This window comes from Mustela putorius, unplaced genomic scaffold (assembly GCF_011764305.1).
Source record: "Mustela putorius furo isolate JIRA1106 unplaced genomic scaffold, ASM1176430v1.1 tig00003834_pilon_pilon_pilon, whole genome shotgun sequence".
Classification (NCBI taxonomy): domain Eukaryota; kingdom Metazoa; phylum Chordata; class Mammalia; order Carnivora; family Mustelidae; genus Mustela; species Mustela putorius.
Genome location: NW_025421987.1, coordinates 126,704,702 through 126,730,041, shown reverse-complemented (window position 1 = coordinate 126,730,041; position 25,340 = coordinate 126,704,702). Strand labels below are relative to the sequence as shown.

The window sequence follows — 25,340 nt, the reverse complement described above, 5'->3', positions numbered from 1 at the left end:
AGAGCTCACATAAACCAAGGGTATCAAACTGGGGCCAAATCAGCTATTCTCCAGACTTGGCTTCTGATGCTAAAGGGAGAGAGGAAGGAGTCTGGGAAATCTCTCTATGCAGCTATGCATACAAGTCCATGAATTTCCATAACTCTATTTTGCATGTCAGAAGGTGAACATTGGTTTAACCCTTTGCATCTCTTTTGAAACATTCATCTGTAACACTTCCAGTAGGTAGATGAGCTTCAGCTTATCTGGTTCTTAGGAGTACAGATAGGAAAAGCACATTAATACTTTGGAAATTCTAAACAAACAAACAAACAAACAAAAGAAAACCAAGTTTGTAAATTCTACTCCTACTGCTTTTGTTGTTTTACGCTGCTCCTCCCATGAGATTAACCATATCATTGTACAAAAGTGGCTGGGGTTATGGACAATTTAGTTTTTAGTTGTACTGGGGGGCAAGATGGATCATGGAGGACACTAAAGACTACTTTCTTCTACTTCCTAGTTTTGCCTTTTTTACATTTTCTTTTTTATGTTTTCTTGAAGACGAGATTTTCATTCTTTTGGGCCTCCATAGCACCACAGTGCACCCGTAGAGGTACCCACTGGATGTCTATCTTGGGAGGCAAATGGAATTTACCTCCCATTTCCCTGCCTGGGCGAATTCTCTCCTTGGCTCTTCTTCCCCTTTTCCACTTCTGCCGCTCCCCTGTGCACCAGATACACCATTCCAGATGCCCTAGTATGGGTAACACCCAGCACCAGATCTTCACTTTGGGAGAACTCTAACGAGAGCACTGACATTATGGGACTAGTCCAGAAAGCCTGCCCTGGGTCCTATATAGAAAGAAGGAGCACTTCATGACATAGAAGCAAAGAAGAACTCTTCTGGCTTCTTCTCTTGGTGGAACTTGGTGATACATAGTCCAGAATAAGAAATCATCCTTCTAACACTCAGTGCAACTTAATCCAAACAGCATGTGGTCACATCCAGCCTGGAATGGGTTTGGCCCAGCCAGACCAGGGCAAGAGGCCAGAACACAGGAAAAGGAGCCAAATGTTATGAAATATTCCTCTGTGCTCAGAGGGCTCACAAAGGCCTTAACAAGAATGTGGACAGGGATGCAGTTCTTGCTTATTTATTCCTGAACACAAAGCAGAAGATGGGGAAATGTTGATTGGCTTGATCCCTTTCAAAAGTGAAGAACTAAGATTCAAGGTTGGGGGGTGGCTATAGCTACTGACTTCCAGGAACACCTAATTTTGCCAAGAACCTCGGTGAGGAATTGCAGGAAGTGAGGAAGGTAGGTGTGAGGGTGGGGGCGGGTGAGCTTCTGGAGGTATAACTAGAGCACTGGCAGTGGACATCTCTGAGGCAACAATGCATGTACTTTAAAAATTTTGTGTGATGAAGGGAAGGCAATCAAACTCTTTGGAGAAAGAATTTCTGAGAGATAGGGAGACTTCTGCTCACTGGATGCTTGACTCACTTCTTTTTCTTTTTTTTTTTAGGATAATTTTCTTCTTATTATTATGTTATGTTAGTCACCATAGAGTATGTCATTAGTTTTTGATGTACTGTTCCATGTTTCATTGTTTGCATATAACACCCAGTGCTCCATGCCATACGTGCCCTCCTTAATACCCATCATGGGCTCACTCATCCCCCCAGCCCTCTCCCCCTAAAACCCTCAGTTTGTTTCCTGGAGTCCACAGTCTCTCATGGTTCATCTCCCCCTCTGATTTCCCTCCCTTCATTTTTCCCTTCCTGTGCTCCACAAGTAAGTGAAACCATATGATAATTGACTTTCTCTTCTTGACTTATTTCACTCAGCATAATCTCCTCCAGTCCCGTCCACGTTGATACAAAAGTTGGGTATTCATCCTTCCTGATGGCTGAGTAATATTCCATTGTATAAATGGACCACATCTTTATCCATTTGTCTGTTGAAGGGCATCCTGGGTCTTTCCACAGTTTGGCTGTTGCAGACATTGCTGCTATGAACATTGGGGTGCATATCACCCTTCTTTTCACTATATCTATATCTTTGGGGGTAAATACTCAGTAGTGCAATTGCTGGGTCATAGGGTAGCTCCATCTTTAATTTTTTGAGGACTCTCCACACCATTTTCCAAAGTAGCTGCACCAACTTGCATTCCCTCCAATAGTGTAAGGGGGCTCCCCTTTCTCCACATCCTCTCCAACATTTGTTGTTTCTTTGCCTTGTCAATGTTTGCCATTCTAACTGGTGTAAGGTGGAATCTCAGTGTGGTTTTGATTAGAATTTCCCTGATGGCTAATGATGATGCACGTTTTTTCAGGTGTCTATTAGCCATTTGTATGTCTTCTTTGGACAAGTGTCTATTCATGTCTTTTGCCCATTTTTTGACTTATTTTTTGTGGGGGTGTTGAGTTTGAGAAGTTCTTTAATCTTGGACAGGAGCCCATTGTTTGTAGTGTCAATATCTTCTCCCATTCTGTGGGTTGCCTCTTTGTTCTGTTGATTGTTTCCTTTGCTGTGCAGAAGCTTTTTATCTTAATGAAATCCCTTCTTCCCTTACCATGGGGGATCCAGGGATGACGCCTGCTGCCTCTCCCCTCTCCCATCCCCTTTCCCACCTGAATTGTGTTCCCTACTGCCCTTGATGTAGCTCCCTGACCTCCTTTTCTCTTGTTACACATACCCTCCTTTCCCTTTTGGATTCTTTTTACTACTAGAAACTTTGCTGATTAGAAATCTGGTGTTAATTATAACTAATCTCCTTCTAAATGTTAATAGAGCTAGGTAGATCTGTGTTCAAACCTTCCTTTCCCCAAATCCCCTGTTAGATGGTCTGATGGGTTTCTTCAGACCGATCAGTTTCAGAGGCTGAGTGTTCCAGAAGAATTTTACAACTGGAGACAAAAGGCAACGGCTGTTCTGAGGTTGGAGGAAAAACCAATGTGTATTAGTTTCCTTCTAAAGGGATTTTCAGGGGTAATGTTGATCAAGACTTAGTTTTTTCCTAATTTGCTCTATTAGAATCTAACCTTCCTCTGAACTATAATTGTTATGCTTGCCTTTGGGTTTGTTGGTGCCTTTTATCCTTTAGTATAACACTTCTCAAATGCTGTAGACTCCTGAGGTTTCAAGGATCTGTGCCTCAGTTTAGATCTGAGCCATTCAGAGTGGTAGCCACCAGCCACATACTGAAACGTGGCTGGTCTGAGCTGTGATGTGCTGTATGTGTGAAATACACACTGGATTTCAAAGACTGATTACAAAAAATGTAAAATATCTCAATAATTGTTACATGAATGATGTTGAATTGATACTGCTGTGGATATATTTGGCCAAATAAAAAATATTATTAAAGTCCATTTCACCTAGATTTTTCCCCTTTTTAAAATGTGGCCTCTAGAAAATTTAAAATTTCATATGTAGTCAGCATTATATTCTTATTAGTCAGTGCTGAGTTAGATAAACAGTGGCTCAGATCAGAACCTCATTCTTCAGTTCTTTTATCCTTAATAGTCAAGCTCAACAATTCCCCATTTCTTGCTTCCTGACCTTTGTTCTGATTTTTGTTTCTGGACATTTGGGGACTATAGGTATTCATTAGGCTCTGATTTTCTCATTCTAATGTACCTGGACTTTATTTGATTCATTTATTTCTGAGAAGAGTCTCTAAACTGCTGACCTCAATTTTGATGATTCTCCTAATTTACAAAAGAAAATATTTTATTTGGTCCCATATCCCCTTCAAATCATCTTTAGCACATTGTGGTTACCTACAATGCATTTTTTAAAAATAACATATGAGCACAAACTCCGATTACTTTTTTCCAGAGTCATTTGGTGTATGAGGAAGCAGACTGTTTCTAAGTTAAAAGTCTGCAAAGTAGGGCTCACTGGCCTCAGAGGTAACCTAGACAATCCACTGGGTTACAGTATAAAAAAAGATATTAGAACTTCCTCTTTTTTAAAAAAAATATTTGATTTATTTATTTGACAGAGATAGAGATCACAAGTAGGCAGATAATCAGGCAGAAAGAGAGGGGGAAGCAACCTCCCTGCTGAGCAGAGAGCCCGATGTGGGGCTCGATCCCAGGACCCTGAGATCATGACCTGAGCTAAAGGCAGCGGCTTAATCCACTGAGCCACCCAGGTGCCCTGAGAACTATTTTTTTTTTTTTTTTAAGATTGTATTTATTTGAGAGAGAGAGTGAGAGAGAGAGCACAAGAAGTAGGGAGGGTCAGAGGGAGAAGCAGACTCCCTGCTGAATGGGAAGCCAGATTTAGGGCTCCATCCTGGGACTCTGATCCTGGGACTCCAGGATCATGACCTGAGCTGCAGTCAGACTCTTAATGGACTGAGCCACTCTGTCACCCTTAGAACTGTTTATATTTGTTTTACCCAATCTTTTTCTAACTCTTTGTTTCTTGTTCATGTTTTCTAATGAACATATTCATTTATAATAATTTGTAAATATTGGGAAAGATGAGGTGTAAGTATTAGAGGGATGTGCTCAAAATTTTTACTAGTAAGGGTATGTCATCAAAAAATTTTGAGACTACTGGTTCATAGAAGGTAATTTTCCCTCCTTGTGTAAATTGACTCCCACCACTGTGTTAGTTACTCTTTTGAATATATGCAATTCATTCATTCATTCATTCATTCATTCACTCACTCATTCATTATTAAGGTTGTCGTTGCTTTGCTGACATTTACCTGACCTCTGGGAGCCTGTATTTGGAATCTGTTGTTTTCCTGCCTGCCTCGTGGCTGGAAGAAGTTTCAGCAACCTTGAGGTGTTTGGGGGTAGAAAAATGAGTGATGGCGGCCTTTTTCTTGGGCTTGCCAAGATAGCTTTTAGGACTTAGCATGTCTTCACTGAGGATGTCTCTAGATTTAACATTCTTCTCCTTATTGTTTTTAAAACTTGTATTTTCGGGGGCTCTTCTCCCTGATTCAGTTCTCTTCCTAGACTGAGAACCATCACTTTTTAAGACTTCTCTGGTCTTCATTCCCATCTCATGCACTAGTTATTGCCATTTGTTGAACCAGGAAATTTCTGTCCCATCACAAGGTGACCACATCCCTGAAGTTAGACTATGGAAGCTACACAGCAGAACCTGGCCAGACATTCATGGAATCATTTGCTTGGGGTAGATGAGATTAAAATCTGAGCCTCAGGAGAATTTCAAATTACCCCCTGCCATGAACTTCAGTCTCCATCTCTGCCATAAATCCCCCAAATCCAATAGCTGTAAGTGCTTTTACCTCTTCAAAATACTTCCCTTCAGATGTGCCAAGGAGAGCATTTACTTGGGCAGGTTAAGGAGGGGTGGGGGGAGGGGAATGAAAAGAGATTTTCATTTTCAAGAAGGATTTTTCTCCTTCCTTAAGAACCCATTGTGCAGACCACCATTTGCAAGAGTAAGCTGGCTTCTTGGATATAACACCCTTTATGGTCCAACAGCACATCACATGGTCCCTTTGCCATGTTTAGCCCCTCCCAAAACTCACCTTGATCTCTCAAGGCTTCCTTCATCATTCTGTGGTAGAGTGAAAAAGTACGTGGGCTTTGGGAAAAATTCAAATCCTGCCTGCCACCGACCAGCTTTGTGAAAAATTCAAATCCTGCCTGCCACCGACCAGCTTTGTGACCTTGAGTAAGGTACGTTTCTAAATCCCTCTCAATGCTATACAATAACTATAGTTGTAGAAATTGTCATCTTAGTACATACATCGTGGGGTTTTGAGACTGCCTGCCTAGCACATGCTATGTGCTTGGTAAGTAAGTGGCTATTATTAATAAAGATCTGCTCTATCCATCTCTTAAGTCAGGTGTGTTCAATTTCCTGGCTAAAGTCTTTTATTTTTTTACTTGAAATGTAGTTGACACACAGTGTTACATTAGTTTTAGGTGTACAACATTGTGATTCAACAAGTTTATACTTTATGCTTTACTCACCACAAGTCTATTCCTGGCTTCTCTCTCTTTCTTTTTTTTATTTTATAGATTTTATTATTTATTTGACAAAGAGAGATCACAAGTAGGCAGAGAGGCAGGCAGAGAGAGAGGAGGAAGCAGGCTCCCTGCCGAGCAGAGAGCCTGATGTGGGACTCCATCCCAGGATCCTGAGATCATGACCTGAGCCGAAGGCAGCGGCTTAACCCACTGAGCCACCCAGGCGCCCTTCTGGCTTCTCTCTTAAGGACGCTTGAGCTGAAAGGAACTTGGGTACCATCTGGTTCTGGAAGGAGCAGGAGGCATAGCAACCTATCTGGTTTTGAGATCAAGCCCTAGACCTAATTTGAGGATAACAGATCATAAGAAACTGCTTCTGAAGTTACCTCTCAAATATGCCCAGATTTGACTGGGTCAAATGGCAGGATTCTCTCATTGCTCTTCTTTTATTTAATGAAGTAGGATATGAGAGAAAACAGTTATTTTCATTTTGAAAGAAAAATAAATGTAGCCCCCAAACACTTTTTTTTCCCCTCGTTGCAAAAAAGGCTGCCACCTACCCTTGACCTCATGCAAGCTCCATTTTCCAGATGAACTGAGCAGTCCCAAAGAGGTAAGCCTCCTTTGAAGTCAGGGCCTCTCCTTGAGACCCAAGTGCAGTCTTTTGCCATCAGGGCTGGAGCAAGGACTTGAGGTGGCAGCCCCTTCCCAGGGTCCTGGAGCCAGACTGTCTGGGTTCATGTCTTTGTTCTGTCCTTACATTCTCTGTGCTTTGTTTCTCTTACCTTTAAAACTTAATAATAATACTAATACCTATCTTATAAGACTGGCATATAGATTAAATGAGTTAAGAGAAGTAAAATTCTTCAAACAGTCCTAAGTACACTGTATAAGTGTGTGTGTGTATATATATATATATATATATATATATATATATATACTTTATATAGTGAACACTGAATAAGTGTTAGTTATTGTTCATATGTGTGTGTGTGTGTGTGTGTGTGTGTGTTTTTATTTTCCCTGGAAATTGTCTGGGTTAGAAATTACAGGGGCAAAAGTCCTTTCTTGTCTTGGGGTTGCTAACATGGAAGGAAAAATCACAACTCTCCAATGAAGCTGAGCAAGGGGGCCTGGCTAGGTGGTGGTTTGGGAGACAGGCAGCCTGGGATTCTGCCCACAGTGGAACAAACAGCTCCAACCTCCTGAGACCCAACAGATCTTACTGGGAGAGGGACACTGTGTGCCTGGAAGTTACAATGGGCTGTGACTGTTGCCTTTGCCCCCAGGCATATGTTAGACAAATTTTCCTTGCCTGGAGCCTGACTCTGGGTTCAGCCAAGGAAAGCAGAGATTGACCAGGTCTAGCATGCAGTGTTGCTCCCAGGACTGACATGTGGTTTTAATCCAGCCCTCTGAAAATATGCTTATGTATTCCCTTTCATGCGAGTCATGGTTTTGTTATGAAAATTATTTAACTGATCTTTAAAAAATGGAACAGAAACTCTGAGTTCAAAATCTCTGCCAGCCTGAGAGTCTGAGTAGTAATGAATCCATGATCAGCCAGTGCGGATTATTCAGTTTAAAAGAGAGCAGAGGGGGCGCCTGGGTGGCTCAGTGGGTTGGGCCTCTGCCCTCGGCTCAGGTCATGATCCCAGGGTCCTGGGACCAAGCCCCGCATCGGGCTCTCTCTCCGTGGGGAGCCTGCTTCTCCCTCTCTCTCTGCCTGCCTCTCTGCCTACTTGTGATCTCTGTCAAATAAATAAATAAAATCTTTTAAAAAATAAAAATAAAAATAAAAGAGAGCAGAGGTCGGGGGACAGAATGGAAGGGCCTTTGACATCTTCAGTGATGACTCCAGAACCAAGGCCAAACCTAGGTTTTGTTACACACACACACACATCACATGGCTTCCCTCTGCCCATTCTCCTACCCAGAGAACTCCCACCAAGAAACACTTTACAAATGCTCTATAATTTTCTCTGATTTTTTTTTTTAATTTTCTCTGATTTGATGGGGAGAGGAACCTGTGACCTCTGTCTTCTCTCCACCTCCCCTGCCCAGCATGTTATCCCATTATTCATGGCACGTTAGTGGAGGTCCAGGGTTTTGTCATCTCTTTTTGACACCTGGGAATTGAGAAAAGATGGCTATGCCTCTGTTTCTGCCACTTGGTTCCTGCTCAGCAGCCAGTGGGAATCTCAGAGCAGGGCATTCTGGGAAGTGATTTGGGGAAGGGAGAGCTAGAGCCCAAAATTCAGTCCTGGCTGGATTTTCCCGAAATAGAAGAGCATTTCTTCCCCTGTGACCCTTTAGAAATGAAAAAAAGGTCTCCTGCTGGCTGTTATAATACAAACTGTATTCGAGTCCTTTCCTCCAAGTGTCCTTGTTTCTAAAACTGTCTCGGTACAAAGGCCACCAGGTTTGTTTTGGAATTCTTCAAAAGGGGCCTTTTCAAAAGACCTCTCTGATTTCCATTTAACTGAAATTTCTCTCAATGCCATCTACCCAGTTTATAAAAGTAACTTGTTCATGGGATATATTTGTGACCAGAGCCCTCTATTATTATCTTCATCATAGCCTAAGCCCATCTGTAATGACAGCACTATGCCCTTATTAGTCAAGGGAAGGACACTGTATTTCATTACTAAACTGCCTTTCTGTTATCTGACCAAGGGCACACACTAAGCCCAACAGAAACTACCATAGGATCTGTATTAATTTAGTTCTGCTGTAATAATGCTGCATAATAAACAACCTCCCAATCTAAATGGCTTATGATATTCACCAATGTCTGTGTAGGGTGGCCCAGTGGGCGTGGCCGGTTTGGATGCAGTCCAGGGATTGGATTCAGGTCCCTTCCAGGTGCCTCACCTGGGGCATATGCCTCTGGTGGTGGAGGACGAGCATGCAAGGAGGCAAGTCAAACCATACAAAGCACTTTCAAAGCCTCTGGTAGGATGTGGCCTATGTGATGTCCACAAACATTCCATTGGCAGAAGCACATCATGTGGCTAAGATCAGAGACAGTGGGTGGGGAGGTATTCTCTGTCTTCAGTGAAGCCATGGCAAGGCGAGGAAGAAGGAAGAATAGTGAACAAGTAATACCACCTGACCCTGTCCTTCACTTCTTGTTGAACAGCAGTCTCCCACCCTCTATGGAGGCAGTGATAGGGAGTTTGGTGGCGGCTCCTGTCCCCAGCCCAGCCCAGGTCCCCAGGTTCTCAGTGGGCTGGGCTCTTTTCAACTCTCTCGGCTTTCCTTTCCAAGGTGGCTAGGGAACCCAAACCCCAGTCCTGTCAAAATCTCGGTCTTTTCCTTTAGTCCCTGCACAGATTTCCTTTCTGGCTCCTACCCTTTCTCTCCTCACCTTCCAACTTACTTCTAGGCCCAGTGATTCCTTCCTGTGCCATCCTTGATATCTTTGGATGGAACCTCTGTAGGACAAGACCTCCCCCACTGCCAAGGTGGCCATTTCTTAGCTTACACTTGTAGTTCTATGATGAAAGAGTTTCTCATTCTTGAGAAACTTGAGCTCTATTCCCAAATATCCTATTTTTTACTCTGATATTACAATATGCCCAATGCAAGAAGGGGGAGGGGATTTTTCAGATCCCAAAAAGGTAAAGGTAGCTTAAAAAGAGGAGGCAGAAACATTGATCCCACTACTCATCTAAATGTACCAAACCATGTGGTAGACACTCCCCATATTTTGACTCATTTGCTTCTTATGGCAATCCTTGGAGGAGGGAATTACCTCATTCTCCCCCATTTTATGACCGAGGAAATGAGCCAGAGAGGTTGTGTAACTTGCCCATGGTCACACAGCTCAAAAGAGCAGAAGCTGATCTAGAACTCAGCTATGTTTTCCTCAAATGCCCTTTTTCTCTAGCTACCCCCTTTTTCAGTCCTCTTCCTCTGCAGCTGTGGGTGGATGTGACTGCCAGGCCAGTGGGTATTTTCTTTGAGAATTAAGAGGAAGGAGGGCGTCTTGGAGAAAGGGTGGATGTGGGGGTTGAGGAGGGCAGGAGAAAGCGAGCAGCTGGAGAAATAGTGAAGGTCACACCAGTCCTCTTTCAACGCAGGGCAGGAAAGATAGTGTGTGTGTGTTGGCTGGGAGTTCTGGGGCGGGTTCAGCTGGCAAACATGAAGCGATGGGGTCTGTTGGGTCCCATCCCCAACTTTCTAGTATATCATGCATCATTCCCCTTTCCCCTTCTCTGATGTCCTCTTTGTTATTCAGCTGAATATTTCTCTTCAGAGGATGTTTTTTCAATTTGATCAAAGCTGCTATTCTTTTCCCAAAGCTTTACTTGGGTGGCCCTGTGCGGACATCTGCCCATGACTGTTTTGAACCTTTCTCTCTCTGCACAACTGCACAATTGCCAACTTTCTCCAGGTTGTCTGAAGCCAAGTAAGACCGAGAAGAGGATCAAAACAGTCTGTCTTCTTCAAACATGTTTGAAAAGATGATTTATTTTTCCTTAGTGGTATCCAAAAGTTAGAGAATACAGATTACAAATCCAACATGAAAACATATTTTTCTTTTTAGAAGGAAAAAAAAACACCCAACCAGGTTTCTTTTCCTATAGCCATTTCTCTTTATAGTTTTAATTCAAAATATTGGTATTCTTGCCAGCTGTGGGACCCTGGGCAATTGTTAGCACTCTGGACCTTTCTGTTCTCTCAGCTGTAAAGCAGGAAGGAAATCATTTCTATTTCCCTTGTATGCGTGAGGATTTAATGAGATAATAACTGATATACGATGAAGTTAATATCAGTAAGGAGTGGGACCCAACGACTTCATCTCCCGGTGTCTTCTGTACAGAAATGCTCAGTTTCCCCCCAGAGATGCATGTTCTGTGTGTTCCATGCAGCACTGTTTGCTGTAATAAAAATTCTCCCTGTAGAGGAATGGTTAAAGAAATTATGGAATATTCACATTGTGAACTATTAAGCAATAATTAAGTAACTCTATATAGACAAATAGGGAAAAAGCTTCAGGACATCTTATTATGTCCAACAAGCAAGTTGTGGAATGGTCCTCTTTTTTATGCTAAAAGTAATTACCATGTGTAGAGATGAAAAAGTAATCCCCCAAAAGACATCCATGTATTAATCCCTGAAACCTATGGATGTTACCTTATTTGGAAAAAAACGGTCTTTGAATATCTAAGTTAAGGATCTTGAGATGGGCTGCTTTCCTGGATTGTCCACAAGTGAGCCCTAAATGCCATCATGCGTGTTCTTATAAGAGGGAGAAAAGAGAGTTCTGATGCACATAGGCATTGGGGCACCTGGGGGGCTCATTAGGTTAAGCATCTGCCTTCAGCTCAGGTCATGATTCCAGGGTTCTGGGATCAAGCCCCAAGTCAGGTTCCCTGCTCAGTGGAGAGTCTGCTTCTCCCTTTGTCCCTCCTACCACTCATGCTCTCTCTCTCTCAAATAAATAAATAAAATCTTAAAAAATAGAGACACCTGGGTAGTTCAGTCATTAAGCCAGGGCCTTCAGCTCAGGTCATGATCCCAGGGTCCTGGGATGGAGCCCTGCTCACCAGGAAGCCTGCTTTTGCCTCTCCCATTCCTCCTGCTTGTACTCCCTCTCTCACTATGTCTCTGTCAAATAAACAAAAAAATATTTCAAAAAAATCTTTAAATAAATAAATAAATATATATATTCCTTAACTTAAACAGTTTAAAAAAAAAAAAAAAAAAAAGGAGGCATAGTGACCACAGATTGCGGCCTCCAGTCAAGGAATGCCAGCAGCCACCAGAGCTGGAAGATTGCCCCTAGAGCCTCCACAGGGAGCTGGTACCTTGATTTTGGCTTAGTGAAACTGATATTGAACATATTTTTGTTATTTTAAGCCATCAGGTCTGTGGATGTTTATTATGGCAGTCACAGGCAATTACTGCTTCATGACAGGCCTGCGTGTCTTAATGCAAAGGAAAGAAACAGGCTGACAAAGATGCATATCCAAATTATGACTGTGGTTCCCTCCAGAGAGGGGAAAAGATTTCACATTCTGTTTGATTTTCTTAACATTATTTGGGTTTTTCACTGTGCTTATTAATGCATGTAGTGTGTGTGTGTGTGTGTGTGTGTGTGTCTGTCTGTCTGTCTGTCTGCCTATCTATCTTTTAAATAGTAATAAAGACCAAATTAAAAATCTATCTAATCAGGACAAAATTTAGAATTTCACTTCAGGAGACAAGAGGTAAAGACATCTTATGAGGTGACAAGAATCATCTGTTTTACAGAAAAGAGGCTCATTTCCCTGCCTCTCAGATTTGTCCCTCTGAAGGATAGTCACTGAGCATTTATCCACTGACTTTTGTCCCCTTTGGGCTGAGGGTTGTCACCAAGGATATTAACTTGCCCTGTGCCTCCCTGAAGAGCAGGCAAGAAAGTAAAGTGAATCAGGCACTTGAGTGGGAAGCTGGAAGTATGCAAGGGGACTGTCCACTGTGGGGGCTGCTGGAATCTGTTGGCGTCCAAGAGGACCACAACGTGGGACACCAAAAGCATCTTCTACAGAGAGGAAGTTCCTGGAGCCCCAAACAGGGAAGAACCCCAGAATCGAAGGTGCCCTTCTTGCCAGCAGACTTGCAGTGCCCTAGGCCATGGAATGGTATTTGTCCCTCTTTGAAAACCCCTCTTATCTTGAGGACTCATTTCATATGGAGCTTCCTGTGTGACAGACACTGTGATAGTCCCAAGACATAACAGCAAGGGAGCCAGAGTCCCACCTGTGTGGATCAACAGGCTTTAAATGATCAAATAGAGTAGTGAAAGGCTGTGCTCAGGGAGGAGCAGCATGTTATGGGAGCACATAGCTAGGGCATCCGGCCCATGGAGGGGCTTCCCGGGGAGGACCTAAAGAACGAGAATGGGGAGAGAGGGATGTTCCAGACAGAGGAAACAGCATGTGTGAAGTGGAGATAGAGAGGGTCTGGCGCTGATCAGGAATTCAAAGAAGTTGAGCAAGGCTCAAGCACTTCAGGCATTTAGACTTTCTCCAAAGAGGCTTTGAGGGATATGATCAAGTGTGTGGAGAGTGGAATGTAGAGGAGCAGTAGGAGTGGAGGGAGAGACCAATTAGGTGTCCTAATAAAGAAGGGGGTGCCTCAGCCCAGGTAGACACAGAGTGGCCAATGAGAAATGAACTGATGCCAGAGATATGTAGGAGGAAAAATTGCAAGACTTGGATGTATGGGCCAGAGGGAAAGTTGGAATGGAGATCAGGCCCAGATTTTTGGCTTGGATATCTGGGTGGATGGCACTACCTTTCAGCAGATTGGAAACAGGAAGAGCACTTTAGTGCCGCTTCCAGTCAGCGATGGGAGAAGAATTAGGCACAAACAAGTCAGCGGCAAGAGACTGGGAGCAGGGGACAACAGTCAGTCGTGACTGCTGCCGCGAGCAACTCCACAGTCTCACTTTTATTAGATAGAAACAATAGCCAACAGAAGGACGATGAAGGTCGCACGTTAGTCACGTCTTGCAGGTCAAGCAAGGAGGAGGACAATGTTTATAGTTAACCAAGCACATTCAAAGGACTCATCTAAACAACGGGCGCTTCTGGGAAGAGAAAGGAGCGATCACGGAAAAGGGAAGCAGGCGGTTTTCGCTCCACCCTGAGCTGACCGGGCGTTCCCGGGTGCTCGGCTTCCCTGAAGCAGGCGGCGTTCCGCCCTGGGCGGGCCAGGTGGTCCCCACTGCCCGGCTTCGGTGCCAGGCATCCCCAGCTGCCCAGCTTCTGTGAAGGGGCGGCAATCCGCCCCGAGCGAGCCAGGCATCCCCAGCTGCCCAGCTTCACGGTCGTACATCGTCCTTCTCCCCAAAGACCTGTTGCCAGTATATGTATTTCTTAAGGCCATATCTAAATGTGCTTGGTAACTAGTAAAATCCTCCAGGGATTACAGTTTAGGTAACTAGTAAAATCCTCCAGGGGTTACAGTTTAAGTAACAAATTGTTCTGAGGGGCAGCAGCACTTTAGAGGTGGGGGGAGATGGTAGAAATCACATGAAGTAGGGAACATCTGGTTGACCTAGTGATCCCTTCCCCTCTCTGTGACTCTGAGAAATCCCACTGTGATAGGTGGGCCACCTCTCTTCCTGCTCCATGACACTCGAAGGGTGGTCTCTTGGGGGTGGTAAATGGCCAGTGTACCTGGGGGCTGCAGTCCATTCCCACAAGGCTAGTGATTCAATCCTGTGAACATGTACAGAGGGAGCCAAACTCTTGGACTTCGCAGAGCTGTTTGGGTGCTGTGGCTCCGGACCACAGAAGTTGGAAGAAGTTGGTTGTTCTGAGGCCTGGCCCAGTCACTGCATTCTGTGAGGGCATATTACTTTTTTCTTAAAAATGTGCCACTAAGGCCTGTTACTATGAACATAAACTCTGCATTCTTGCCACTGTCTCCTGGAAACCATCTGAAAGTAGCAAAGAGAATGGAAGACAAAATGCACATTTCTTTTTCCTTTTTTTGAAGCAGAGGAGAGGATACATGAAGAACCTGCTCACAAGCCAGATTTGCAGGAAGTGCTCTGGTCACGATTTCAAATTCAGCTCAGGCTCCGCTATAGGAGCCTCTTTCAACTGACTCATCCAACTTATGAAAGGAATTCAACCTCCATATAGAGACACTGTGAGAAAAAAAGGGAACAATGAATAGCAAAGTTTATGAACAGATTAAGGTCACCCTGAAATAGGTGAAAATTTTGAGCAACTGCTTCATTATCAATTTTTAAAGCTTAATGGAAAAATGCCCTCTATGAAGAAGCATTACAAAGAGAAATGCAAGAACTCAAGAAAAAATGGTAAGACAGTAAGATAGCAGGAAGAAGTGAAATATGAGCTGGAAAGAAATAGGAGAAAATAGAAATTAATAGGAATTTGGTAGAAATTAAAAAGTACACAAGGATGAATGAATATTGGGGAAAGCACAATCAGCTAAATAGAATATAGGAATAAGAAAAATGAACAAACGGAAATGAAATAGTTAGAAAGGAAAGAGAGAAAATGAAAGATAAACACAGGACAGACAAAGGAGGTCCGACACATATGTAATTCGAGAGCCTAAAAAAATAAAAATAAAAATAAAATAGTGGAGTGGAAAACATTTAATATTTAGTCTAAGAAAACTTCGGTGAAATAAAACATCTAAATCTACCTTTTCTAACAAGGTATATTACGCCCAGCAAAACTGACTTAGGAAAGTCAACACTGAGATATGTTCTGTTAACACAGGGACTTCAAAGTAAACAAAAGATCACCTCACACCTGTCAGAATGGCTTTTATCAAAAAGACAAGAGATAACAAGTGTTGGCACGATGTGAGGAAGAGGGAACCCTTGTGCACTGAGGTTCCTCAGAAAACTACAAGATAGAACTATCAGATGCTCCATCAATCCCATTTGGATGTATTTATCCGAGGGACTTGAAATCAGTGTCTTTTTAAAAATTATTTTTATTAACATATAATGTATTATTAGCCCCCAGGGTACGGGTCTGTGAATCTCCAGGTTTACACATTTCACAGCACTCACCATAGCACATACTCTCCCCAATGTCCATAACCCCACCCCCTCTCCCTACCCCCCACCCTCTAGCAACCCTCAGTTTGTTTTGTGAGATTAAGAGTCTCTTATGGTTTGCCTCCCTCCTGATCCCATCTTGTTTCATTTATTCTTTTCCTACCCCCCAACCCCCCCACGGTGCATCTCAGCTTCCTCATATCAGGAAGATCATATGATAATTGTCTTTTCTCTGATTGACTTATTTCGCTCCACATAATACCCTCTAGTTCCATCCACGTCATTGGATGGAATGGCAAGATGAAATCAGTGTCTTGAAGAGACATCTGTACTTCTATGCTCATTGCAGCATTATTCAAAATAGCCAGGATTTGGAAACAACCTGTGTCCACTGATCGATGAATGGGTAAAGAAAATGTATACATACGCAACACAGTATTATTCGGCCATAAAAAAGAGAGAGAGAGAGAAGGAAATCCTGCCATTTGTGACAACATGGATAAACTGGGAGGGCATTAGGCAAGTGAAATAAAGCAAGTGGAGAAATACTATATGGTACTAGATGGAATCATTTGTATGTGGAATCTAAAAAAAAAAAAAGAAAGAAAGAGAAAGAAAGAAAGAAAAAAAGAAAAGAAAAGAGTAGAACGGTGGTTGCCAGGGCCTGGGAGGGGGCAAGGGGAATGGGGAGACGTTTGTCAAAGAATACAGAGAGTTTATTAGGTGAGTAAGTTCTGAGGATCTAATGACGGCAGGTGACTGTAGTTAAGAATACCATATTGTACACTTGAAATTTGTAGAGAGTAAATCTTAAGCATTTTCAACACCCACCCACAAAGGCAACTAGGTGAAGTGATGGGTGTGCTTCAAAACTTGATTGTGGTGATCATTTCACAATGTATATGCAGATCAAATCATCCCATTCTATACTTCAAATATATGCAGTTTTATCTGTAAATCGCACTTCAACAAAGCTGGAAAAAAATGTAAAGAAAAAGAAAGAATTCTTACAGCAACCAGGCAGGATGAACAGTTGCCTCTGTTCAGTGGAGCAGGACCCACAAGCTATTCAGAGAAACTGGGCCAAAATATTTTCTTTCTAGCCAAACTTTCCTTCGGGTGTGAATGCTGCAGAAAAATAGTTTTGGGAAGGCAGGAACTCAGAGAATTTTGTTCCCATGAGCACTTCTTGAGGAAATTATGGATTTGGGGCTTCTGTCAACCAAGAAATAATGAAAAACTAGGGCAAAAGGGACAAGAGTATGAAAAGAATGTACTTCACTAAAACCTGAACAAATGCGAGTATTGGACAAAAGGGATAGAATGTACAAGTTTTATATTCTAGCAACATAAAAATGATACAAGTATACCAATTTGGAAGGGGAATCAGGGAGGAAGAATAAACAACTATTCATTAATAAGAGTAGAGAACCAAAGAATATCATTGAAAGACACCAAATATAGTAGAAATGTAGGCATATTTACTTGTACAAAGGCAAACATTAAAATGATAATGCAGGTGGTTAATATTGAATAGCAGAAGAATGGTAGGGGGCGGGGAAGAGGAAAGGTGCTAATTTTATGATTGTTCTTATAGGGATTTAAAGTGACTGTTTAAAGAGCTAGACAACCAAGGGCATACAAGCAGCAAAGTATACACCACAAAACAAAATAAAGGTAACTGAAAACAGAGTGAAAGAATTCCAAATTATAAATAGAAAAACTATGCCGTAAAGTTTAATGACAAACAGACTAAACACGTCTAGCATATCAAGTAACATAAATGGGCTAAACCTACCTAGGGAAAGAACACAGAGCTGTTCTGGTGGGAACGTGTTTGTACATATACATGTGTGTGTCTGCGTATATATGTGTATGCATTTGTGTGTATGTGGTGGGGGAGGGGGAGATACAGAGCACACAAAAGTCCTCTCCTAAACCTTTACTCCACCTTAGACCATGAAAGAACCCTCTAGACAGGTTTGAAAACCATTGTTCGAGCGCATCTCCAGCAAGCAGGAGAGATTCCAGATGGAATCCAGGTTTGTGGGATTGAATGTGAGAATCCAGCCGACACTGATGAGGAAGATCTCCTCTAGGCTGCCCTGTGGCTCTGGGGGCCTTGCCTGGAGAGGGAGGAAATCCGAACCCTGCCTTCCTCTGATCCCCCATTGCTATTCAGCATGCCAGCCCCCACCCTGCCCTGCCTGAAGCAGGGTGTTCAGGATCGGGATAGCCCGACCTTGGGACATAGACCCACCTGTCGGCTCCCAGCAGCCTAGGCACCTCAGAGTGAGGTGACGAGGGGTGGGGCCTGAGAATTCGCTTTTCCAACAGGTTTCCAGGTGATGTGGATGCTACTGGTCCAGGAACAACATGTTTAACAATCACTGCCCCAGAGTGTGTCCTTGCTGACACACAAGGAGCTGGTGCTACCACATCTGTGTGCTAAGAAAGGCCAGGGCACCTAACTTCCATGGGAGCAAGATTCCAGGCAAGGACTGAGCCACATGGCCACAGAGAAGCTGGGCAAGGTCATGTGCAGCTGGGCAGCCTTGTGCCCAGGAAAAGGGAAAAGCACATCTGGGAAACCATTAGGGATCTTTGGAGTGGGCTCAAGGTCTCACCTGGAGATGAAAAGAGGGGTGAGGGACAGGTGTGAATAAGAGATGCTTAGGGCGCTTGGTGACTGGTGTCATGATGGTGGCTTCTCCGAGGTGGGAGAAGCCTGGATCCAACTGCGAGGATCAGCAAAGTCTACCCTGGAAGGCAAAGCAAGCTCAGCTTTGAAGCAGAGGCTGACTTGGCTATGGTTGCCATTCCTCCCTTGAAGGCAATTAAGCGTACTGTGCCATCTCTTTCCTCTTCATACACCCAAGCTGTTGCATTCACTGTCCCTGTTGTGCTGTGGATTGGGTCTGACATTTTCCCAGGTCTCAAAATTTCTTCTTCTGTCCTGTCCCCCAGGCATCTTGGCTCTGGAGAAGGCTGCGTGGCAAGAGGCGGTTGGTGATGGCATTCTGCCTCTTGATGACTCTGACTGTGGTGACTGTCACCCGCTTCCCCCCACAGCATCCAGCCACTGGTCCAGATGCGGGTCCCATGGAGCCCCAGGATGTCACTGGAGCCCCTGGCCCCCACAGATGGCAGGCTCTGAGTTCCAGCTGGAGGCAGCAGGCCAGAGACCTAGAGGTCTGGAGGGGTTGGCCCTCGCCTAGGAATTCCATCCCTGTGTGTGCTAAGGAGCAAGGCCATAGAGGGACAGTGGACAGAAGCAGAAGGTCCCTGAGAGGGGATAGCAGGCATCCAGGGAGGGTCAGGAGGGACATGACTTTGGCCTCTCTAGGAGATATGAGATTCAGTAGCTCACGTCTTGTGCTCCTGAGGGATGATGAGGACAAGAGTCCAAGAGCCAAAGACTTGAGTCCCCCCTGGCATGACGATCCCATCGGAGAGGCACAGAATGTGACTGGCACCCCAACTGGCCCTGTCACAGGACGCGGCATGACAGCTTTACAGGCTTGGAGAGCTGCTGCTGGACTAACCCCACGGCCCTACCCAGCGGCAGGCAGGAATCTGCCAGGAGCGAGGAACAGAGCCTTGACGGGTAGGCAACCAGCAGGGCATCCTACCCCGGCTACAGGGGCTCGTCGGTGGCCTGTCTCTGTTGGGGAGCTGCAAGAATCTGTCTGGTGTGATGCCGAGCCCCCTGAGCTGTGGCGTAGCTTGAGGGCCAGTGGGCAGATTCCCCCATGGCTCACAGAGCATGATGTGCAAGCGCTCCAGCTGTTGGCCCAGGGGCAGGTGGTGGGCAAAGCCAGGGTCCCCGGCCACGGGCAGGTGCTGCAGGTCGGCTTCTCCAGTGAGGGTGCCCTTCCGAACATGTCCTCTGGGCTCAGCCATCTCTGCTCCCAGGGGCTCTGTGGCCTGATCAAGAGGCCAGGGGACCTGCCAGAGGTCCTGTCCTTCCACATGGACCGGGTGCTGGGGCTGCGCCGGAGCCTACCTGCCGTGGCCCGGAGCTTCCGCAGCTCCCTGCTGCCCTACCGATACACGGATGGCAGCCCCAGGCCTGTCGTCTGGTGGGCGCCGGATGTGCAGCACCTGGGGGACCCAGACAATGACCAGAACTCTCTGTCCTTGGGCTGGCTGCAGTACCAGGCCTTGCTGGCACACGGCTGTAGCTGGCCGAGCCAGGCCCCCTGCCCGCCCATCCACCACACTGAGTGGGCCCGCCTGGCGCTCTTCGACTTCCTGCTGCAGGTACGCAGGGCTGGGCAAGGTGAGGGTGGAAAGCGGTGGTGGGGAGTGTTGGGGGGACAGATAATGGGATTTGGGGTGAATTGAGACCCTGGAGTTGCCCTCCTGAGGATGGTCTGGGGGACGCCCCCTCCAGTCCTTGTCTTTTGACCACCAAGCCCCTGTGCTTGTTATTTTTCTGCCTCTGTGTTTATCCTTCAAGTGGTGTCCTGGACTCTGCTCATGTGGGCTTCCAAGAGCCGAATGCCAGAATTTTCAGGAATTGTGTGACCTGGTTGAGAAACACAGGCATTACTAAAAGTGAGGTGATATCAAGTAATAATATAATCAGTTATATTAGAAAAAAGGTGATAAATACTCAGAACTCATTAATTCCTAATGATTTCACTATATTTTACTGCTCTCTGTACTTTTTAGGTTATTTGCATCTATATAGTAAGTATTATATAATGGTGAGCTGCTACTCATCCCCTGTCAACTCCATATCCAGTCATGTTGGTGGCTTGAAATTGGCCGGGGGTGGGAGTATTGCCACCAAGGTTGCCAGTAAATGCTGCTAATCAGGACTCCTCACTACTTCTGAGAGCTAGGTGTCAAACATTTATCAGCACATCCCTGTTGATGACATGATATCCTTGAATCAACAAGGATTCAAGACTATTACCTAATTCAAAAAAGAAAGTGATTGTGGGGAGACGCAGAGACCCAGGAGGATAAAGGGACGATTCTGGGGTGGGGAAGTATGAGAAAGAATTCTGGCCCCACAAGGTCAGCTGAGGTCCCTGCCGTGCCAGAAGTTAACCCTGGAGTTTCTGGGGATTCTAGGGAAGGATCGGGTGGTCGGGGCACAGGGTTAACGGGGGGACTACAGGCTCTGGCTGTTTACCAACGATGAACAGTGTGGCTGTGCTGGGGCTGGTCGCATGTCAGCTGTGGAGACACATGTGCAGAAATGTGTCCAGAAATTAAGACCAAAAAGAAAAAAGCTCACGACAGGTGGAATTGTGTGCTAAATGCAGACTGAGCCCGCCCCCGTTTCTCCAGGGATGCCTACTGAGGAAAGACACCCACATGAGCCCTCAGATTCACGGGCTGGGGTGAGTGGATGAGCCACAGGACAGGGTTCGGGCAGCCACAGGCCCACTGTATTTGGTCCATCCGGGGTTGGTTCCCCTTGTGTTTTTAGAAAATTCTTAGACGACGTGTAATACTTTGGAGATTGCCCATAAAATTCCGACTTCCTTTGAAACATTGGATAGTTTAGTAACATTGGGCGTCTATTCCATATGGCAGTGATCAGCCTGAGCCGAGGAGGGACACCTGCTTCAGGGGCTGCCTTGCTCTCCTTTTGGGCATAGGCCCTACCCCTTATTTTCTGACACCTGCCTACCGCCCCATCTCCGGAACCATGGATGCTACCTGTCGGCTGGTGGGTGTTGGTTTCCAGTCCGTGGGCTTCGCTGCTCTCCTGAGGTACTTCTGGCTTCTCCAGCCTGTGTCCACAAAGATTGCTTTGTGAACAGAGAGGAGTGTGTAGCCTCGTGGTCAGCATGGGTTTGGCATCAGACAGAGCTGGGCTCAAGCCCCCCACTCACAGGCCCCTTCTGTTGGATGACCCTGAGCCGATTACTTTTCCTTGGAGATTCACTTTTCTTACATCGAAAATGGGACTGGATGCCTTGACCTCACCCCCTTGGGTCTGACCGTTAAAATGTGTGGTAGCTTCTAATTGCCAGCACCTGTGTCAGTGGGCTTGCTTGGGGTGACAAGTGACAGGCTGGATGCTGGGGAACTAAGGCTCTCCAGGTGGTGTGACCAAACATCCAGGTTAGGAAGAAGTTTCTTAGACCACAGGACCTACGGTCCTGGGCAAACAGGGTGGGCTGCTAGTCTGCTTCCAGGAGCAGCCTCCGGGCACTGATGGGAGCCAGGGTATAAAACCCCACCTCCGTGGTGAGGGTGGCTGTGTGCGTGCCACATGCGTCCTTACCAGGACTGAGCCCTGATTACTCACAGTGGTCACTGCTCACCCTCTGTGTCTCACAGCCTTGAGATTAGAGGCACCTCCTTGCAAAGCCCCAGTCTAGCTAATGTGCACAGCACAGTTTTTCTGCTCCACACAGAGCCCCTGTGTGCATCTCCCAGAGTCGCTGTATGGACCCTTCCTCGGCTGCCAAGCCCTGTCATGGGGACAGAAACCTCAGCAGCCAAGGCACACTCAGGTTCGGTGTGTGGTCAGATGCTACTTGGCTGGCCTTGTGCCACCTCTTCCTTGGTTTGCTGAACACCAGTCCAGTCCAACACCCCTGTCTGGCTGGGGCTGCCTTCCTACAAGCCACTAGCAAGTCAGAGAGAGGAAGGTTTCAGGATGTGGGTTTCCCAGCACAGGAACCCGAGGTGACTTCTGACTGGGAACTGAGTACAAACTCCGTATACTGCCCCCTCATTGGTTTGGTTTGGTGTTATCCCATATAAACACTCGCTTTTTTGTGTTTGTGTATCACAAATACCATTTCCCCAACAAAATACACAACCAGCGTACACATCCACATTCCTTGTACTCCCACAAATAATACTCCATGCTCTGTAAACCCCATCTAACACCTCGTATTAGTGATTGCAGAGATGCTAAGAAACCTATCCAGAACTCAGTGTCTTAAGATACCAGCTCTTTATTTCCATTGAGGGAGGGTGTACAACACACACCAAAGTTGTCTCACGTGGGGGCTAGAGCTAGGTTATTTACACACTAACTCTCAACTGTCAGCGGCTGAGACAGCTCGTAAGGGCATTGACCTCCTGGCTCCTGTGGTCTGGCCCGTGTGCTGGCCAGCCAAACCGGATCCCTCAGCCAGAAAGGGGCCATGGCAGAGAACTGCCGCCCTTGTCCTAGAAAGCCATCAGTACATACGGGAAGGGTGGGTCCCAGGGGACTAGTGGGAGGACACTCACAACATCTGAAACTCCTAATGAAAAAATCAAGAGCAAGTTCTGGCAGGTGGTATGACTGGGATGGCGCTCTCAGCTAATCAGCTGTTTGGCTACAAGAGATAAAGGACTAGTTGTGAGTAGGTAGCAGCCCACCCACTCCAGGCTGCGTCATGTAAAGAAGCAGGACCGAGAGAGAGTCCGCCACTTCTGAACAGATCAGTGCGAAGCTGGTTCAACTCAGGTGGACAAAACGGGTGGGAGAGTGTGTCGGTGTGTTCGTTGGGTGGGACTCAAGGTCGGGGGGCGTGGGGGTGCCCTGCAAGCAGAGTTGTATTCACTCTGGTAAAATGTAGAAAGGCCTTCTCCTCTTGGGCCTGTGATGATGGCACAGCCAGGCCCTGGTCAGGAAGAGATAATGACCATCACATTCATTGTGAGCCTTCACAATGGGCTTTCGTAAATCCAGCCTGAGAGGAGTTGTGCCTGGTACCCAAGGGGGCCTTGACCCAGAGGCCAGAGTGAGGGCAGGAAGTGCTAGGGGAGTTGGGCTCATTTCTATTTTTTTCTTTTTTAAAGGGACCTCTTTTCTCACACTGTGCTTCCTCTTAGAGGGCGTGTGATTGGCTAGATGGTGGGTGAGATGTGGAGAATTCAGACAGACTGGGAGTTGGTAATTTGGGCTCATGAGAGCTTTTCTACAGCCCCTGTTGTGAAGGGCCTACAGGTCCCCAAGAGTGGAGATCCCAGGAAGCCTCACCTGCCATCATCTTGGCCCAGGTCATCATCATTCCTTACCTGGACTAACACGACAGCCCTCTGATGTGTTTCCCTGCCTCCACTTATGTCCCCTCCAATCCAGTGGCCTTATAGAAGTCTTCTCCAGGCAGACCCTGAGCCCAAGATTCCAGGGAGGTCTTTTATCTTTGGGACAATCTCAGGAAATACCTGAAGGGAGGTGGGAAGTGAGATGACGGAACAGGCAGCTGATAAAGGGCATGGTATCAAGCAGGTGACCACATGGGTGACTGGGGCTTAGTTCCACAGGAAAATTTCTGAGAAATAGTATAAAATACATGCTCAGAATTTGCCTACCAAGAGGTGAGGGACTCAGGTATTTATAGCCAAATATCCCATCAATCTTTGGTTGAGGGCTGCTCCTGGTGGCCTTTCTCCAAATTCTCCCTGGAATTTGGAGAAAGGCCCCAGACAAAACCATAGAGCAGCTGCAAGTTGGAGGGTGAGCTCTGAAGTTCACACGGAAGTGTTCAGATGCAGAGAGCACACTTCTAGGATCATAAATCAGATCATGTCCCACTTCCCCATTAAAACAATGTAAGGCCTTCTCAGTGCCCTTAAGATCAGGTTTTCCAAGGCCCCATATTCTTCAAGGACCTTCAAGGATCTGTCCGCAGCCCCATCTCTTGGCACTTGGCCTTGATGAGTTTCTAAACACACCCAGCTCCTTCTGGTGCAGGGCGTCTGACTTGGACTTGCTTCTGACTCCTCCTCCCCAGGCTTCAGCAAGTCTGACCACTCCTCATTGTTACTCTCTTTCTCTTTCATGGCATCCTGTCTAGTCCCTTTCTGATTCCCAGCACAGTATATAAGTATTTTATTTATTTGTTCATGTGTTTATCATATGTCTCTGTTTTGTTCATCACCACAGCCTCAGAACCTAGCACAGAGCCAAACTCTTGGCTCAGTCTCCTCGATAAGAACTTGTTGAATAAATGAATGAATGAATGAACGGATGATGAATGAACTTCCAGGGTCTCTGTATGAATTCCTGTCTAGGTGTTACCGTGTTTTGATTCCTCAAACTCCACTTCTTCCTTTAGACCAGAAAGAATCCCAAAGCTTTCTGTAGGTCTCTCATATAGGGTCTGTATAGAATCATAGAGGTAGAAGACAACATTTTTCATGCTCCTGCCTTCTGGCCGTTAATTAACTTACACTCCCAGGACAGATGCCAATGCCAAAGTGTTTCAGCACTTTGCCTGTGTTAATGCATAACAGCCTTGGAGGAAGAAAATATTCTTAGCTTCATTCTACAGATGGGGAAACTGAGGTTTAAAAGAGCCAAGGAGGGGTGCCTGGGTGGCTCAGTGGGTTAAAGCCTCTGCCTTCGGCTCAGGTTATGATCCCAGGGTTCTGGGATCGAGCCCCGAGTCTAGTTCTCTGCTCAGCAGGGAGTCTGTTTCCTCCTCTCTCTCTCTCTCTCTCTCTGCCTGCCTCTCTGTCTACTTGTGATCTCTATCTGTCAAATAAATAAATAAATCTTTAAAAAAAAAAAAGAATTAAAAAATATATAAAAAATAAAAGAGCCAAGGAACTTGCCCACAGTCAAAGCCTTGTTTCATCCAGTGCCACCTGGCCCCAGAGTGCATGGTCTTGCCCTCTTTGCTATACCAAACTGGCTCTAGAAAAAGTATTTATTGAGCCTCTTCTGGATAGGACTGGCCCATTTCCTTCCCAAGGAGCCTGTTTTCAGTTATTTGTGATCCTGTGTGCATTCCTTCTGTTGAGTTCGAATCTGTGGCTTCAGTTCATGTGTATCTCCTCTGGTTTAGTCTTCCTGGGACATCAGGTATTCTGTCAGTTAGAAAGGACCTCAGATCGGTTCCGACCGCTGACGTTTCAGGCTTCCAACCAGAG

At 45.6% G+C, this 25,340-nt stretch overlaps 1 protein-coding gene across 1 annotated transcript in view; it reads left to right on the top strand.

The window, feature by feature from the left end:
- GASK1A (golgi associated kinase 1A) overlaps window positions 1–25,340 on the top strand; it is a 57,722-nt gene that overhangs the window by 19,680 nt on the left and 12,702 nt on the right. Inside the window, exon 2 of the mRNA XM_004754285.3 lies at window positions 18,462–19,757. Coding sequence (XP_004754342.2) covers window positions 18,462–19,757 — 1,296 coding nt within the window. The remainder of the gene's footprint in view (window positions 1–18,461; window positions 19,758–25,340) is intronic.